Source organism: Tachysurus vachellii, chromosome 4, assembly GCF_030014155.1.
Source record: "Tachysurus vachellii isolate PV-2020 chromosome 4, HZAU_Pvac_v1, whole genome shotgun sequence".
NCBI lineage: Eukaryota > Metazoa > Chordata > Actinopteri > Siluriformes > Bagridae > Tachysurus > Tachysurus vachellii.
Window position 1 is genome coordinate 26,022,084 of NC_083463.1, and position 17,848 is coordinate 26,039,931.

Consider the following 17,848-nt stretch of genomic DNA (forward strand, 5'->3'; position numbering starts at 1 on the left):
GTCTTTCTGCCTTCTAGCTTTGCATTTGCATTACATATCCTTCATGACATTCCATTATCACAGAACAGCAGAGGGAAAGCAGTAGAAAGTCTAATAAGACCAAGAAGGGACACTAACGTTAGGTTAAGGCAGTGACTCGTCTTAAGTTTCCACTAGTAACTAGAAGGTTCAATGCACTTAAACATCAAGCATCCAGTGTGATTTGGTTTCAAATTAAATAAATCAAAACATACAAATAAATACCATCTCAGTAAGGCAGGGCGAGATGTATTTGACCAAATTCTGATGCATACTTTTATAAACACCATAAATGTAAAAACACACCAATGCCAATGCCACTTTATTTAGGGGTCTTTTTGTTGTTGTTGTTGTTGTTGCCATTGTTGTTCATATGTTTTCTTTAATATGTCTAAGTGTGTCAAATAACAGAAAAGCAATTAGACCTGCTCAGTAGTAAGAAGGACTGCCAAAACAAGATGTAGACAGGCACAGAACTTTCACTTGGATATCACCAGCTTATAACATCAGTGGAATTTGGAATGAATGAATGTTTTTTTTTTTTTTTTTTTTTGTTTTTTTTTTAAGTGATCAAAAATATATTGCAATAATGCTTAGAATTCCTGAATTAAACTTCTTGTTGTAACATCGTCTATGAAGCCTGCATTCATAGTGCTCTATAATTGTCTATGATTCTTTGGAAATTGATATTTAATAAGGTATAGGTGAAGATGAATTGGTGAGTTACATTAGCACTGGAAAAAGTAATTATTTTCCAATAATATCACATCTTAAAGTGTGTTATCGCTTTATCTCTTTGAGCCAAGTCCCTTTGTAAATTGTTGTGTCCAAATAGCGAGGAAACAATAAGGGCTAAACTACATATACTTAATTATGTATTTATAATTTACAACAATATGCCCTACATGTTCACTCTTTTCCTTAACATTTTCTCAACCGCTGTATCGTTTTGTTGTATTAGTGTATTCGGATTGCTAATTTGTTGGGAAAAAAAAATTCATGCTGGTTCCTGAATTTTTTTGGGCACCCTATTGGAAAAAAAAGTAATTAAAAAGTACATAATATAATATAATCCTTTGTGAGTGAGCACAAACACACAGGACAACAGAGACTGGGTGAAAATCTGTGTGAATTTATTTACAGTGATGGTGAGGGGGAAAGAAAATTAGAGAGAAGGAAGGCGAACAAACTATGTAATTTAGGCAGGACTTGTGCAGGGGCAGTGCAGGGGTGATGGAGAGGTGCCGGTGCACTGGATGAGGCTGGTTCCATGGAGCAGACAGGTGTCGTCTGGTTCACTTGGTGAATAGAATGAACACGTTAGTCCAGCTGTAAGCCACCCTAATGCTGCTACGTTGCCCAACCTCACTTAGCTCTCTCTTCTTGGTGAGGGTGAGTGAAGACAGCAGGAGTTGTGTGAGGAACACTTGCTGGTCCATTGGCAGTTGTAAACAGACTTGCTGCCACACATATTACAAAGTTTTAAAACCACAGATGTATGTATAGGTTTTGTAGAAAGTCTATCTGGTTCTTTGGAAAAATTAACATATGCTTAACTTGCATATCTCAAAGACAGGACCTTGGTGCTTTTGCTAGATTTACAATGGCTTCTCAGAAGTGCAATAAAACAGATTTAATCAACATTTTGGTATTTAAATTGTCTTGTATTTATTTTCTGTCACACTTGAAAATTTCAATCATTCTTCAATCTACAAAGAAACTTTAAGTGGCATAATACACTTTCTCTTTGGATAAAGCCGTTTCACAAGTCACTTGGCTGACATAAGAGTTGTGAGTAAGTGCACATATCAATATTATAATTCCTGTTTCTATATTCCAAAATGTCTAAAGCTTGTAGATCTTCAGACAAAGGAAACAATAGACCTCCAGTTACAATTATTTCCACTAAATATTAATTTGCTGCTGAAATCAAAGTGTGTTTGGGGTAAAAACATTAGACTGTTTTGTTTACTCTTGGTCATTTAAAATGTTGCACTATGCAAAATGCCTCAATGCATTTTCCACTAGATAAATGCCTAGATATTGCATATATGTTTAAAATTGATGTAACAGGTTCCAATCTAACCTAGTTCAAATATACAGTCATATGATGCATCACTTTTGGCATGATGCTAAGGTTTACAAGGCTTCATCATCTTATCATTATATTAAATTCCAATTTGTACTTTAAAAGCTACAACACAAAGGCATAATAAAAAGAATCATGTCTATTAAGACAAACTATTAAAGCTACCCCACTAGACCCCAAACCTGGTATTTTCACCTGAACAATAGTACACAGAAAGGTTTAATATTGGTCTGAGCTATGAGCACTGGCCACAAACAGAAAAGGTTTGCACCAGTCTTGAAACATATGAGATCAATTAAACTTAGTATTCTAGCATATGACCTTTGAGCTGTAATATAGTCACTGAGTTTGAGGGGTTATCTATGCTATTTTTGCACCCTCCTTCCATGTGTGTTAGTGCTACTTTGGCACAAATGGTATATCTGGCTCACTGACAACAATGCTACCTTGTTTTCAATAGCAGGAAGAATAAGAGGACACTTGTATACATCTGACCATGGTCTTTGGTCTATGAGATCTGAGAAGGTCCAGATGTTGCCAGGCTGCCAGTGGCAAGTAGAATAAGAGCCAAAGTAAGGGACAGGGACTTTGACTGCTGCCCTCTCTGGAAGGTCCAGAACGTCAAGAAGGATGCACTGGGTTTGTGATGGAAGAAGGCACTGGAAATGTTTGACAAGGAGTATTGGATAACTAGACAGTTGGTGGCAGGTGACACAAGGCAGGACAAGTGAAGTTTCAGAACTAGTCCTTTTGTCTTTGACCTCCCAGCAATGTCTATAAAATATGACCTTGAAATGGATATGTCAAATCAATTATAACTTCTTTTTCCATTTCTTTACTATAATCTCTAGTTTATTGATTGACTCACCTTTGCAGGTACAATTCAGACAGATGAGAGGTAATCTGCCTCACATGTGCCTCAATATGCATTTACTGTAACATTTTTAAAGAGTCTTTCTCCTTTTCTTCCTCTCAATATTGTGGCATTTTCAACACACAACACATTGAAAAAATCAAAAGAAGTCATGCTTCTATAGAAGAGCTACAAAAACTTCAGCTAAATATGAGGGCTGGTCTCAGTTAGACATTAAAACAAGGTGTGAATAGTTGCATTTACATACAAATGTTTATGTAAATCAAGATTATGTAAATGTGGCAAGCAGCACACCTTTGAGTCAATAAGGACCTCTGGCGGTTCCAAAAAAGAACAAGAACATAATAGATGGAACTCCAAATACAGTCTTTCAAAAAAAAAAAAACATGATGTCTTTTAGTCAAAAAATAAACAATCCAATGTCAATGACATCAAGTCTGGAAATTGATGTGTTTAAACCTTGAGGAATATAAATGTTTCTAGACAAAATAACTCCTCACATTTGCAGCAGGGATTGTTGACTTTGTAAAAAACTTATATGTCTATCATTAACTCAGTTAAGATACAGCTATACGATCTAATCAAATGGGTTATATGGGTTATATGAGGAGGATCAGATGTTATAACAGATGTCAGATGTGTCTTAGCTGAAATAATGATTAACATTTTACAGTCAACACAGTGCAAGAGGTCGTACTGGTGCGTCACAGCTCCTTAATACAGCTTTGAGTCTTTATATGTTTTTCCTGTGGGATTCCTCTGCACATACATATGGTCATACACACAATCTAAGGACCTAAGACCTTACTGACTAACTCCAAACAATCTAAACTAAGTGTTTAAACAGTTTATTTTATGAATATATGATGATAATAATAGGAAGAATATGAATAAGAGTAACAGCAAGAACAACAGCTTAAACTGAAAGCGAAACTGTCCAGTTTATTTGAGCAAGTGTCCACTGTGTTCAGATTTCTGTTCTGGGCCTGAAAGCAAAGGAAGAACCAATCTTCTGTTTGGTCTTCTGTTGTCATAGGCCACCTGTCTCAAGGTTTGGTGTGTAGTAAGTTCTGAGATGCTTTTCTGCTCATCATAGTTGTAAAGTGTGTGAAAATTGATGTGAACATTACCAAAGCATTTTTTTTCTTTCTTTTTTTATATTAGGCCATAAAAGAAAACATGATATATCTTAGAGAATATATTACAATCCAGACTCAAAACCAACGTCTGGCTTTATTTTTATTATGCCATGGCATCATCATATCTCAACATCACTCAGATAATCTACATTTTAACACCATCATTTTATGGTGTGGTGGTTTTTTAACTGTAAACATACTTGAAAGTGGTTGGACTGGTGAGCTAACTTATGACCTGACAAAGTGTTCTCTGTGTAATAATACACCATAATATACAATGCAATGACCTGGGCTGCCTTGCATTTCCCTGCGATAGGTGGAGCCCTGCGTCATTCTAATTTATACTGACAAATAGACGCTCAGTTTGTCCTAATAAGACCCGCCCACATTAACAGTATCGAACTGTACGTAGGTCAAGAATCTTGTAGAGAAGCTGGCAAATGTGAAAGCGACAGCTTATTTTCAGCTATTTTACTTTCTCTTAATATATTTATTTATTTAGGTTTTTGTTCAATTTGTCTACTTTTGCCATAAATCTCAAAACACGACGCCATTAAATAAATATGCAACGGCGAAGGTGAGTGATGAACTAAATACAGCGAAATACAAAAATATTACTATTTTATTCGATCAAATTAATGTTTCGTTTCATATTTATCTTTAAGAACTAAGCAAAGCAACTGTTTAATACGTAAAGACTAACGGGATTAACTACTTTTCAAACTTTTTGACATGTTTATGAGCACGTGCCCAGATTACCTCAGATTACCTCAAACCCTGGACACCTTACTTTAGTAAATACTGACTTCTACACCACCAAAAGTAAATAAATAAAATTTGACAGACACGGTATGAGATAAAAAAAACCTCGTATTGCTTTAATATCTGGCCAAAATAAATCAATATAAACTTGTGGAAACCTTCTATTGCAAAAAACATGTACAAAGATAACACTACCATTGGCTGTTTTCAAGCTTTAAGAGAGACAAAATACTATATAAAAACCTTATTTACAGTCTGTATTAAAAACAACTATTCTGCTTTTTTGTGCTATTTTTTTTATTTAATTGCCTTCTGTTTTGCTTAAGGCAGTTTGTTTTAGATGGGATTTGTTTAGACAGGATTAGAGGCATTTAAAGAAGTAAAAAAAAAAAACACTACTTCGGTTATTCATATTGTGTTCAGCGAGAGGGAAATATATATTTTATGTGTTTATGTTTTTATTGTTGAATATTCTTCCAATGCACATATCCACTCGCACAATATATCCTCTTTGTCATCCTTCGTCTTTGTTCTTATAAATGAACGAACAAGTATTAAAAAGTATGTCTTCATGATCATTAATAAAGAAGTGTTTTGCAATTGATGACCGTATAATTGAGAAATAAATAAAACAAACAAAAAAATAAGCACGCATTTGTGTGCAAAAGTTTACGTCACTGCATCAAGCTATTAAAAACACATTTTCTGCAGATGTTAATGTGTAAAATATGGAGACACAGTGAAAATGGCAGAAAGTTGACATTACTTGAAATCTACCACACAAGCGTTATTTCCTGAAGCATACAACCACAACACCCCATACCCACACATGTTGCCAGAGCTGTTAAAAAACCCACATTTAAGAGAATTTTGATACTCTACAGACATAATACAAACACAGCAAATTGGCTGTTGCAGAATATGCTTTAGCTATACAGTCAAGCTCTGTAAAAATTAAATCACTTACTTTAAGCAGCTTTCCCAATTAACACTGACTTAATGTATACATAGAAAAAAGGGTTGTCCTGCCTTTCAGCATAATTGTAACATTAATCTGCATCTTCGAGTTGTGCAATAACAGAAATAGTGTTGAACATCGGCTAATTGGAAATGAGAAATGTGTAGACTTAGTAAAATAGTTTAGTTTTTGACTGTAGTGGCCTAATGGTTAGAGAATTTGACTCCTAACCATAAGGTTGTGGGTTCGAGTCTCGGGCCGGCAATACCGTGATTGAGGTGCCCTTGAGCAAGGCACTGAAACCCCTCCAACTGCTCCCCGGGTGCTGCAGCATAAATGGCTGCCCACTGCTCCGGGTGTGTGTTCACTGCTGTGTGTGTGTGTTCACTGCTGTGTGTGTGTTCACTGCTCTGTGTGTGTGTTCATTTACATTTACATTTACAGCATTTGGCAGACGCCCTTATCCAGAGCGACCAACATAAGTGCTTAAATCTCTAACATTGAATACATTAATGCTGGATCACTGTTACATACTTAAGATACCATGAGTTTAAAACATTTGTTCAAAGTTACAATGAAATAGTGTTTTTTTTTTGTTTGTTTTTTTTTAAATGCAAAAGATAAGGAAAGAAGTGCTAGTTGAAGTGTTTCCTGAATAAGTAGGTCTTCAACCGCCGCTTAAAAATAGCCAGTGACTCAGCTGTCCGGACCTCTAGGGGAAGTTCATTCCACCACCTTGGTGCCAGTACAGAGAAAAGTCTTGTAGTATACTTGCCTCTTACCCTGAGAGATGGTGGAATGAGAGAAATCAAGCAGTGATGGTAGATCGGAAGGTGCGGGGTGCAGTGCGAGGAGTGATGAGGGTTCACTGCTGTGTGTGTGTGTGTTCACTGCTGTGTGTGTGTGTGCACTTTGGATGGGTTAAATGCAGTGAACGAATTCTGAGAATGGGTCACCATACTTAGCTGTATGTCACTTCACTTTCAAATAAGATAGGCCTACAGCCTCATCAGAGTTTTATTAAATAGTTTCCTTTACATACATAAAATGTCTTCAGATGTTTGACGGTTTATAAAAAGAAACCAGATGTAATGTCTGTAATTAATTGATGTGTACAGTACATATCTATAATTTTGTGGAACAGGAAATACTGCACGGGTACATGAAAAGATGGATTCCAGTAATTTTTTAGCCAAAATAAAAATCTGCTGCAGTTAAGAAACTGAAGCTAAAAAGAGACAGCAGGGCAATAATCCAAACCATTTACAGCATTTGGAAGTGTTCTGCAAGGAAAAGTGTTTGAAAATGCATTAAACAAAAATAAAAATGTTCCTAGATTATCTTTACTGTGTGTCTGCTAAAAAAAAAAACATGTTATGTGTCTAAAAGCATTTAGACAGAACTCTTGTGGAATAATATATTCTGGTCAAATTTGTTTATTTAGCAGTTTATTAAGTTTGTGATGTTGGAAGATAGAAGGGTTTTGCCTACCCACAGTGAACACCATATCCATGCAGAAGTGGGAGCATCATGATATAGGGCTTCTTCTCTTCAGAAGCTGGGTATTGAGGCATCACACCTGGAAATATTAATCCCATCAGTCAAGAATGAACTTCAGACAGACAAAATGGTTTGGAATTATTTTTTCTTTTCTGTACAGATTTGGAGCACAAATCCAGAAATACAAATATTACATAATGGAGAAAAACATGTATGTCCATGCGGGAAGAAATCCTCTACAGTATGTGTAGAGTTGAAGATGTTTTCTAAATGTAAGCGGAGGTGTACAGAGAGCATCTGTGACAATATTGGCAGCAGTTTTATAAGCAGTTATGATGGCATTCAACCACAACTTCAAAAGAGGTAAATCCTACCAAATGAGATGTTTTATCTTTGTTTTCATATTTACTCTATAACTGTAAGCCATCAAATGCTCTCTGTTTCTCATCTCAGGATTGAACCCCGAGCTGAGCCTAGCTTGGCGGTACAGGAAGAAGAAGAAGAAACATCAGAATCTGTTATTTGTGGGTGTAGTAGCCTGGGTGTTGCTCTCCTGTATTTTTTTCTGGCAAAACACCTACTCTGACATGATCGTCGTCCGCTTGTCTCTGCTGCTAAGTTCCACCCAGGACAGCATGAGGCTCATCACTGCTTCCCATGTGGAAAACAACATCAGCGCTGAACAGCTGAAGGACAAATATCGCCATCATGGCAGAACTTTCCAACCTCCTGTAATTCAGCAGAATTGGAGTTTAGATGAGTCCTGGGTGGATAAAGTGGTAAGAGGACTGTGGATGGGCTGGGCAACTTCTGACATGCTGAGTTTACGGCTTCAGAAAGACAAGAAGAAATATACTGCTATCAATCTGTACAGGGTGAATTATAAAAGACACTCGAAGGAGCAGAGGGACAAGAAGAAGCTCCTGTGCCAGCTAAAGCAGCAGGAACCACTCCGTACTCTGACTGGGTTGGAGGAGCCCTTCGCCAGCCTAGGGTGGCAGAAACTGGTGCCCCACCAACCTCTGGAGCAGACCATTAGAGGCCCCTACAGGACATGTGCTGTGGTTTCCTCTGCTGGTGCCATTCTCAACTCATCCCTGGGTCTTGAGATTGGTGAGTGGTGATGTTTAGTATGTAAACAATGCATGGCATTTTCCTGTTAAACAACTTTTTTTTGAGAATCTTTTCCTGTTTCCTGTAGTGTCGAATGTCTAAAAAAACATGAATTTTATTTCAGTTATGAAAAACTAAAATTTATGTGGCTTATGTAACTTATCCTTTTCAAATACTTCATTTGGCAGTTTGTTCTCTGTAGTTATTCTTTGAAGAGAAATAAGACTGCTAGACATTTCTGTCAATTATTTGTGTTTAAATGATGTTACTTTATGTTTTGTTCCCCATGTTGTGTTCTTTTCTTAATCCTCTCTTCACCCTCTCTTACCTCCTTGAATGACGGTCTGCTGAGCTCATAGCGTTCATTTATGGTCTTTCATAGTTTGTTTCATGCAACTTTCATTTGATCAGACATTATATCCTGCAATACTGGAAGTTATTTAGTTGTTTAGTTGTTCGCTTGCTTATAAAGGACGCTGGCTAAATTACTTTCAGAAACAGTTTACACTTCATCAACTCTGTATACACAGCACCATCAAAACTGGAAAGTTGTTATTTACATGTGATGGGTCTATTTTGTATGAATTTTGTGTTAGAATGTATTGCCAGTTTATTAGATATATATCGACCTATACTGTACAGTATGTGCACCATGGATTTACTTTGTCTGTTTACTGTGAATTTTAAATTAGGAACTCTACTTGTTTTCTGTATTCACATTCTTCAGTTTATACAGTTTATCACTCCGTGTTCTCATGGTAGCCTCCACAATCCCTGACCATGATAACTAGGTTAATCAAGATGAACGAATGAATGAATGAATACTGTTATTGTCAACAGATTCTCATGATGCAGTGCTTCGGTTCAATGCTGCTCCAACTGAGGGCTATGAGAATGATGTGGGCAGCAAGACCACCATCCGCATCATTAACTCTCAGGTAGACCTCTGTTTAACCCCACTTGTTAATCTCTTACACACATGCACTTGCTTTTTGAATGAGACGACAGAGATGGATTCATGTTACTAAAAAACATTTATGTCCAGATTATGGCTGATCCGCAGTATATGTTTGCTGACAGTCCTCTCTATAAGAATATTACACTTGTTGCATGGGATCCTGGTCCATATTCTGGCAACCTTGAAAAGGTAAGTAATAACCAAAAATAACCGAAAATTCAATTGGTTGATCACCTTCAACAAACAACCAACCTTTTCCCTGAAAAGTCCATCTTAATCTAAATTTTATGTCCTGTAGAATCATTTCTAATTCATTGATATACACATCACTAGCATTAAAAACAGTTAACAGCAATGATTTAATACTGAAATATGTTTGCAGTTAAAATATGTGGATTTCACAGTCAGAAATGCGGAAAAGGAAGACAGCTGGTTCTCCCACCATAACCCCCCACACCCCCAACCCTCATTTCCACTGAGCACTGAATGAGTACTTTATAGCAGTATACACATCAGGTTCCAGATCTGTCATCATTTGTACATCTCTTGGGTCTTTCACAGTGGTTCAAGAGCCCAGATCATGACCTGTTCACAGCATATATTGAACACAGGATGAGATCTCCATTACAGCCCTTCTACATCCTGCACCCAGACTTCCTCTGGAACCTGTGGGACGTTCTTCAGAGCAACACAGAAGAGAACGTCCATCCCAATCCACCCTCATCAGGGTTTATAGGTTAGACTAACATCCACGCAAAAAAAAATGTTTGCACAGGTTATTCAAAGAGCCATTTTGAACTGAGTAATATATGGCACACTAATGAGCTTTAAGATGAGCTCATCTGAATGAACTGTAAGCAATATTAGTGAACATGAAATAGTAGTAAGATAAGATATACCTTTATTCGTCCCACAATGGGGAAATTTCTCTGTTACAGCAGCAAAGAAAAAGAAATGCAAATATATATATAAAGACATAATATAGTATACAGTATATACACAACACAATGTATAAATACAAAGAAGAAAAAGAGACCACGAGTAAGTAGTTACACTAACAGACATATTGCACACCGGTAATATTGCACGTTTTTAAAATTTCTGTTATTGCACACGTGTTGTTTAAATACTTTGTTTTTGTTATTATTGCAGTTAAACAGTAATCTAGTGTGTATTATGGTGACTGGTTCATGGGAGCAGTTTGAATGTAAAGTCTAATAGTATAGCATTGCTATACCAGTGTTAATGATATAGCAATGAAAAGTGGAAAATTTCTATATGTACACATCAATATATTAAAAGTTATATAAAAAAAATATATAAAACCTATACACTATTTCCATGTAATGAGTATTTATCTCAAAATTCATTCATGCAGCTTTCTTCTAGTGGTATAATCCTTCACATATTACAAAATGATTAGCCTTTTTAACCAATGCATCAGTGCAAATTGTCTAATTGTAACACCCATACTGTCAGATGAATAGTAATAGTATGCATTAACAATCATCATAAATGTAATTGCCAAAATTATTATTGATAGCTAATTAGAAACGAAGCTGCATGTCTCTGATAAGATTGCGTATCATGCATTGTTGCCCGACAGCTAGAGGGTCATCAGAATCAGAATCAGATTTATTGGCCAAGTGTGTTGACACTCACAAGGAATTTGGTTCCAGCAGTTTGTGACTCTCAAAGGTACAGACATAAATAACACTATACTATACAAGAAAACAATGCAGACGATGAGATACAATATAGACAGAATGAGTATAAAATGTGAATATAAAATGAATAAAAAATATAAAATATGAGTATAGGTTATGAACGATCAGTTATGTACATAAAGTGTGGGATTGCAAATAACAATATTGTGCACTATTATGCTTTTTGTGCAATATACAGCAGCAGTAGTGTGTACAGCTGCTGTATATTGCACAAAAAGCATAATGGGTAAATGGGTCATGGGTAAATCCTGTTTGTTTTCATATGTTCTTGCTATTTTCCCTGGTTTCCTCTCACTGCTTGTGATGCTGATCTGATCTGGCATGTTGTTCACAAAGTAATAACACCTTTTTTCTTTTGTTTTGTTTCAGGTATCATTCTGATGATGAGCATTTGTAAGACTGTTGATATCTACGAGTTTATCCCATCTAAAAAGCACACAACTCTGTGCCACTACTATGAGCAGTACCATGACTTTGCCTGCACATTGGGAGCATATCACCCACTGTTTTATGAGAAGCTCCTCGTCAGAAGAATGACCACTGTCTCTTTGGACGAACTTATGACAAAGGGCAAGGTCACTCTCCCAGGGTTTAGTCAGATCACCTGCTCAGGGCAAAAAGTATAATAAAGATGGTGGCATAAACTCAGAACTCATTTAAAAGCCACAAACAGAAATGACCAAATTAAAATATGAGATAAATCAGAGTCTATTACACTGCATTACTACTATGGGGAAAGGGGCAGGGGTGAAAGGTATGAATAGTCGTACTTTGTTACTATATTTAAAGATTATTTTGGTGTAAATACACATTACTTCAGTATATTTTTAAACCAAATACCTGTGACAAATATTGAAAGTCTCTTCTCATCTAGCCAATGACTGTATGCTAATGTACAGTATTAGTCGAGCGTGCTCAGTTTAGAGTCCAATCATTTGTGTTTAGAATCCATTCACTTCCATTTAGAAACCGGAATATTCTGTTCATCAGTGTTGAAAAACACGAATTATGCCAGTTCATCACAATATAGTTAACGTTATAGGTATCTGTACATCTGAATATGGATAAACCACTGGACTGCAGTTTGAATCCTGAGTACTCCTGTAAACAGCAGTTTTTCCTGCTGAAAAACAAAGACTTGAACTTCAGCATACATGGAGACTGGAAGCTAAGGACAACAATGTTGGAATATTGTAATGGGGAACTGGCATCAGAAAATGTCTGCTACTACTGTACATGCTTTGAAAGAACAAAACAATCCGAGCCAAACAGACCTAGAGAACAGCAGTTTCAGTACATACACAAAGTTAGAATAAGCACTGATAGAGACACTGGTACTGTACCTATGACAGGATGTTTGGACTGTAGGACTAAAGGGGACAAAATTTTGGATGAAAGCCTTTCATATCTTTATCATTGTTAGGAGTAAACCACTATATGTGACTTATGTTCATATTGAGAATGCACATTTGTTTATGGTTTCATCATTTTAAAAGTGTATCCTTTTTTAAAGGTAACTCTTACTCAGGATTGTAAATTTTAACCACTTTTGGCATTTAAATAAGATAAAAAAATTAAATGCAAATAAAAAACATTTAAGAACTTATTGTCCACCCTTCTAAATGTCTTGAAGTTGTCTAATTCAATTTGTTCAAAAACACGGCCTTATGTTGTTTTTAAGGATTAATGGTTTTACTGTAGATTTCAGGTGTTTGCACTACAGGTTTTATTGTATGCATGTATTTTTTCCTTCTCTTTTGTGGGGCAACACAACAATGGTTTCATAATGTGTCTTAAAATGGACAGATTATATTTTAAGCCATTTTGTTTTTGTTTACACAAAACACAAATGTGGTCACAATTTCTTTTGCCATGTCTTTATTAAAACCTCAATTAATTAAAAAAGTGCCACTATCAAAAACGGACTCAACTGTAATGTGCATCATTAGAAAGTGAATTATATAAGAAGGCATATATTTATTTGCTGTGCCTATTAGGAAGACAAAAATATAAAGACAGTCGCTCATTTCCTAATCAGGAGATTATGATTAATAATAATCATAGTTGACATTGGCTCCATGTCTAAAGGCACTGGCATCCCGGGGACCCGTTGCAGCGTTCTCATCATAGTGATGCTGCCGACCCTGATCGTTAGCTTTGGCATGGTCCATCCAGTAAGCAAGATCTGTCTCAAGCCTCTGTAAGTAACATAAAAAATTATTCATTAGTAATTCATAGACCTTTAATAACAGAATTGGGAATTTATCAGCAGTGTGGTATCCATCAGAAGAGAAGAGCATGTGTGTGGATTGACAGGATCCTGAAATCAGAGTTTTGTGGTGGACCCAAAGAGGTACAGTTTCTACCCTGAGAATGAAAATGGGGTTGATTTTCTGGAATATGCATTAGATTTTAAACAGTTTTAAATATACTAAAATCTTAAATATAGTGAATATTGCTGATTTTAATTACACTCACCGCCTCGTCATAGCCCATTTGCATGAACTGCTGGATCCACTGTTGCACATCTGGACGGCTGCGGTCCCATAGGTTTCTCCGAGGTCTCCGTGGAGCTGACAGGAATTCCTTAGCTTTCACCTGAGGGACCACGAGTTCATCGACAGATCTGCTCTGGACTGTGAAGTGGAGGTTGAGAGCTGCACTCATTGGGTTTGTTTCACATTCTGATTGCTAGATCAGTTTAACAACATCGATTGAGCATCGTTCAAATAACTGCCTGAGAGGAAATATGTTCCACAATCTATGCATTAAGTTTAGTCTTTGGTTTGTGGAAACAATGTAAAAACCATTCACACTTTCTGAGATTGACACAGAATAAAGGAAAAATCCACCCTACATGATTTGTATATTCATTCATTCATTCATCTTCTACCGCTTATCCGAACTACCTCGGGTCACGGGGAGCCTGTGCCTATCTCAGGCGTCATTGGGCATCAAGGCAGGATACACCCTGGACGGAGTGCCAACCCATCGCAGGGCACACACACACACTCTCATTCACTCACGCACTCACACACTAGGGACAATTTTCCAGAGATGCCAATCAACCTACCATGCATGTCTTTGGACCGGGGGAGGAAACCGGAGTACCCGGAGGAAACCCCCGAGGCACGGGGAGAACATGCAAACTCCACACACACAAGGTGGAGGCGGGAATCGAACCCCGACCCTGGAGGTGTGAGGCGAACGTGCTAACCACTAAGCCACCGTGCCCCCCTGATTTGTATATAATGTTTCATAATTAACATAATTATTAATGGCATTACAGTACATGCCATTTACCTTATCAAATTCTGATTTTTAAGTACTGTACATTACCCACAAAGCTGGTCAACTACATGGTGATAGTGGTTTCCTGGATGGAATGGAATGGGATTAAGACCTGGCTAATCAAGTGGCGGTCTGAACCCGGCCCGAAGGTAATTTGTTCCGGGGCTTCAAGTAGCCTAGCGTGAAAAAGACATCGCAAATTTAGTTCAGTGGGACAACAGACCCTACAGTTATGACGTAACGTGTCTGTTCCATTTCTCCTGGTGTTTCTCCTGTGAGACTTGATGATGACAGATGAGAATTTTGTTAGTATCATTTCTTCTGTTTATTTCTTACTTCACTTTTTTTCATCAAAAAGTAAATAAAATCAGGAACTTCAACAACATTAACCTTATTCTACTACCCTGGTTCTACTTACATGTGCGAATAATCATTCTCACACATGAATGCCATTAAAATGAGTAATCACTCAGCCCTCATTGCACAGCACCTACACCACTGTATGTGCCAACTTTCATGCTAATACCCTTATCTCTTACATTGCTAATTATCCAGGGCTTAATGTATCAATGTATAGCTCAACTTCTTAAATAGCTGCACTGCATTGTAGGAGTATGAACCTAATGTTTTCTCCACTAAATCTTTATTGGATTTAAGCTTGAAATTTATAAGTGATAAAAGAAGCTCTTGCACGGTTGTTTTTAGCAGCTAAAACTGCTCTCAAAAACAGTACAGTACCAACCAACACAAGAAATGATCAAAAGTATGTCAACGCAAAAATATTTTGTGACCCAGGGTGAAGTTTTCCTTTATTTCAAGCCCAACCATAACCATATTACTCTGATGAACAGTAGTGGAACTTTATATTTAAGAAGCTGTAATGCATAAAACAATTAGCTGACATTACCATTTCTTTTCTTCAAGATCTTGCTCAGGGTACTTTCACCTGATCCACCTGGAACAGACCAGCACAATGCTCTTCAATCATGGCATTAAAACTACAACATTAAAGATTTGTTCCATTATATTAGAGTTTCAAATCACCTTCCATCCAGAGCGTCCATCCAGCATAGACATCTGGACAAATTATTGTTTTTCCATTGTTTATTTCAGGCATCAGTGAATGCAACACCATACTTTAAGCCTTGGACCAAGAGTGTACAATCTTAACCAGAATGGTCTGGTGTGGGTTCAGAGGTTACAGAGTTTTCATTCCAACCATGCAGAAGCCACAGCTGAGTCTATTGAAAGCAAAAATCAGCTGTTTAAACATGAGGAATCATGTGGCATCTGTTTGATTGGAATGGAAACCTGCACTCCCACTGGTCCTTTGTTTATACGATTGGACACAGCTTTCTCAGACAGACGCATTGAGGTGTGGATGGAAATATCTTTCACTTGGTATAGTTCAGGTCAGAAGTTAGAACAGTTTAATTATTTATATAGAGAGAATGAAATGAGCTGTACATTTTAAATACCCTTGTTGTCCTCTGACATGAAAAATGTTGTCCTCCCCTTTTTCTTACATTAGCTTATTTCATCTTAATTATCAATAGTTAGTAAGTAAGTAAGCAAGTAAAGTTAATTTATATAGCACATTTATCACAGCAGAGCTGTCCAAAGTGCTGAACAAAGTCAAAAAGTAAACATAAAATAAACAAAACGGATGATAAAATAAAACAATAGAACATAGACAAAATCCAATTAAAATGCCTGGGAATAAAAATATGTTTTCAACTTCACTTTAAAAGTTGTACTGGAAGGTGCAAGGCGAATGTCCAGTGGAAGTTGGTTCCAGAGACGGGGGGCCGCAATAGAAAAAGCCCTATCACCCTTCGTTTTTAAGTGTGAACGAGGGACAACCAAGAGAGCTCTATGAGAAGATCTTAGAGATCTGGTGGATGAAGAAGGAATAAGATGATCTGTGAGATAAGATGGGGCTTGACCATTAAGAGCTTTAAAAACAAACAACAAAATTTTAAATTGAATTCTAAAATAGACAGGAAGCCAATGAAGAGAGGCTAAAATTGGTGTAATGTAATCTGTTTTCTTTGCCCCGGTCAAGAGTCTCGCAGCTGCATTGTGTACCATCTGTAAGCGTGCAATGGATGACTGAGGAAGACCCAAATATAATGAATTACAGTAGTCAAGGCGACTACTAGCTGGCAAAACTTCACTTAATCAGTAGTACCTATCAACCTTTAATCTGAGAGTTTAAGTCTTAAGTCATCATATGTTTAATAATTACTTTATTATGGTCTAGAATCATTTTTCTAATATTAGAGCTCAAATAATTATTTGTAACGAATGCTATATTAAAATATAGAAGGTCAACTCAATTCCAAATCAATGATAATGTACTAGTCTGTATCAACTTGTCTAACTGGATTTTATTTTATGTTCATCTTAATACACTGTTTGCAATAAAATCACATTTTTAGTAGTAAACCACCTTCTCTTTCTGTTTACATCCATCTGGTAATGGGAACAAACTCAAGAGCAATTAAAATTATGGGAAAATGCCCAGGAATAGAGGAACTGAAGTTAAGAAAAGGATTATCTTAGAGATATTAACATACCTGAGCTGTTGCAAAGGATGAGGAAGGTGAGGAAGAACAGAGATTTTATACAAACACTGTAGAGCTTCATGTCTTTAGTCTTCAAGATTAGCTGGGGCTGTGATGTATGAGCTAATGAAAACAATTTTATTGTTCTCAAGGAAGAACAGCCCTCGGGACATGGGCTAACATTCCGTCTAAAAAAAAATACTTGCCACTGCCTGTGAAGGAATGCAGTCAAAAGTAGAGCAAATGAAGCTAATGTTTCTGTTGCCCTCCAACTTCCAGTGTTTATGCATCTAATCTGCTAATCATATGTCTGAAGCACAATGCAAATATCATAAAGTTACAGTTCTAGTGCTTCGGTTAATGTTCATGTCTAACATCAGAACAGAGAAAAAGTCTGATGTCAGTGACTAAAAACAGTACTGTTGTTTCTGTGGTGAAAGATTCTCCAGTGTCAAGGGTTCCGACATTTCTGACATCTTGAGAACACCACAAACTTTTGTTTATCTTATTCAGGAGAGAGAGAGAGAGAGAGAGAGAGAGAGAGAGAGAGAGAGAGAGCTGCTTATAGCTGCTATAATCTGAATTGATCTGAAATGTACCAGAAGACAAGGCAGTTTAATTATATCAGTGTGGATGTGTGTTTACAAACTAACAATCTTTGATTATTGTATATTTGGTATCGGATTAGCATCTCGTCCCCATATTACACATGGCTCAGAGACAGCAATGGGAGGAGCTACAGTATGAACAGATCAACACATGTGGACATCCTGAGGCTGAAAGACAGAAGCATCTCTGCAATGTTATCTTAGCCTTCAGGCTACATTTATCGTACTGTTTACACTCTACCTT

The 17,848-nt window shown here is 36.9% G+C and overlaps 2 protein-coding genes across 4 annotated transcripts; one reads left to right on the forward strand and one right to left on the reverse strand.

Moving 5' to 3' along the window:
* Window positions 1-4,528: 4,528 nt before the first annotated feature.
* st6gal2b (ST6 beta-galactosamide alpha-2,6-sialyltranferase 2b) lies at window positions 4,529-12,879 on the forward strand. 3 transcript variants are annotated; one of them, XM_060868583.1, is made up of 8 exons: window positions 4,529-4,697; window positions 7,285-7,402; window positions 7,501-7,703; window positions 7,794-8,453; window positions 9,294-9,391; window positions 9,499-9,600; window positions 9,973-10,147; window positions 11,508-12,879. In XM_060868583.1, exons 3-8 carry the CDS (start codon window positions 7,673-7,675, stop codon window positions 11,762-11,764), a joined length of 1,323 nt encoding a protein of 440 aa, XP_060724566.1. In that variant the 5' UTR covers window positions 4,529-4,697; window positions 7,285-7,402; window positions 7,501-7,672; the 3' UTR covers window positions 11,765-12,879. The 3 variants fall into 3 exon arrangements, with proteins under 3 accessions (XP_060724566.1, XP_060724564.1, XP_060724565.1); XM_060868581.1 differs by lacking the exon at window positions 7,285-7,402; XM_060868582.1 differs by lacking the exons at window positions 4,529-4,697; window positions 7,285-7,402 and having other exon boundaries at window positions 7,422-7,703.
* A 120-nt stretch (window positions 12,880-12,999) lies between these two features.
* Window positions 13,000-17,153, reverse strand: ecrg4b (ECRG4 augurin precursor b). Its single transcript, XM_060868584.1, has 4 exons — window positions 17,009-17,153; window positions 15,337-15,384; window positions 13,617-13,774; window positions 13,000-13,336 (listed from the first exon to the last, which is right to left on the reverse strand). The coding sequence occupies exons 1-4, from the start codon at window positions 17,076-17,078 to the stop codon at window positions 13,187-13,189; spliced, it is 426 nt and encodes a 141-aa protein (XP_060724567.1). The 5' UTR covers window positions 17,079-17,153; the 3' UTR covers window positions 13,000-13,186.
* Between the last annotated feature and the right edge of the window lie 695 nt (window positions 17,154-17,848).

Coding starts and splice junctions, on each gene's coding strand:
- st6gal2b (XM_060868583.1), top strand. CDS start 7,673: ATGATGGCATTCAACCACAACTTCAAAAGAG. Junction 9,392..9,498: donor TCCGCATCATTAACTCTCAG/GTAGACCTCTGT, acceptor ATTTATGTCCAG/ATTATGGCTGATCCGCAGTA. Junction 9,601..9,972: donor ATTCTGGCAACCTTGAAAAG/GTAAGTAATAAC, acceptor GGTCTTTCACAG/TGGTTCAAGAGCCCAGATCA.
- ecrg4b (XM_060868584.1), bottom strand. CDS start 17,078: ATGAAGCTCTACAGTGTTTGTATAAAATCTCTGTTCTTCCTCACCTTC. Junction 15,385..17,008: donor CATCCTTTGCAACAGCTCAG/GTATGTTAATAT, acceptor GGTCTGTTCCAG/GTGGATCAGGTGAAAGTACC. Junction 13,775..15,336: donor GATCTTGAAGAAAAGAAATG/GTAATGTCAGCT, acceptor TCCACTTCACAG/TCCAGAGCAGATCTGTCGAT.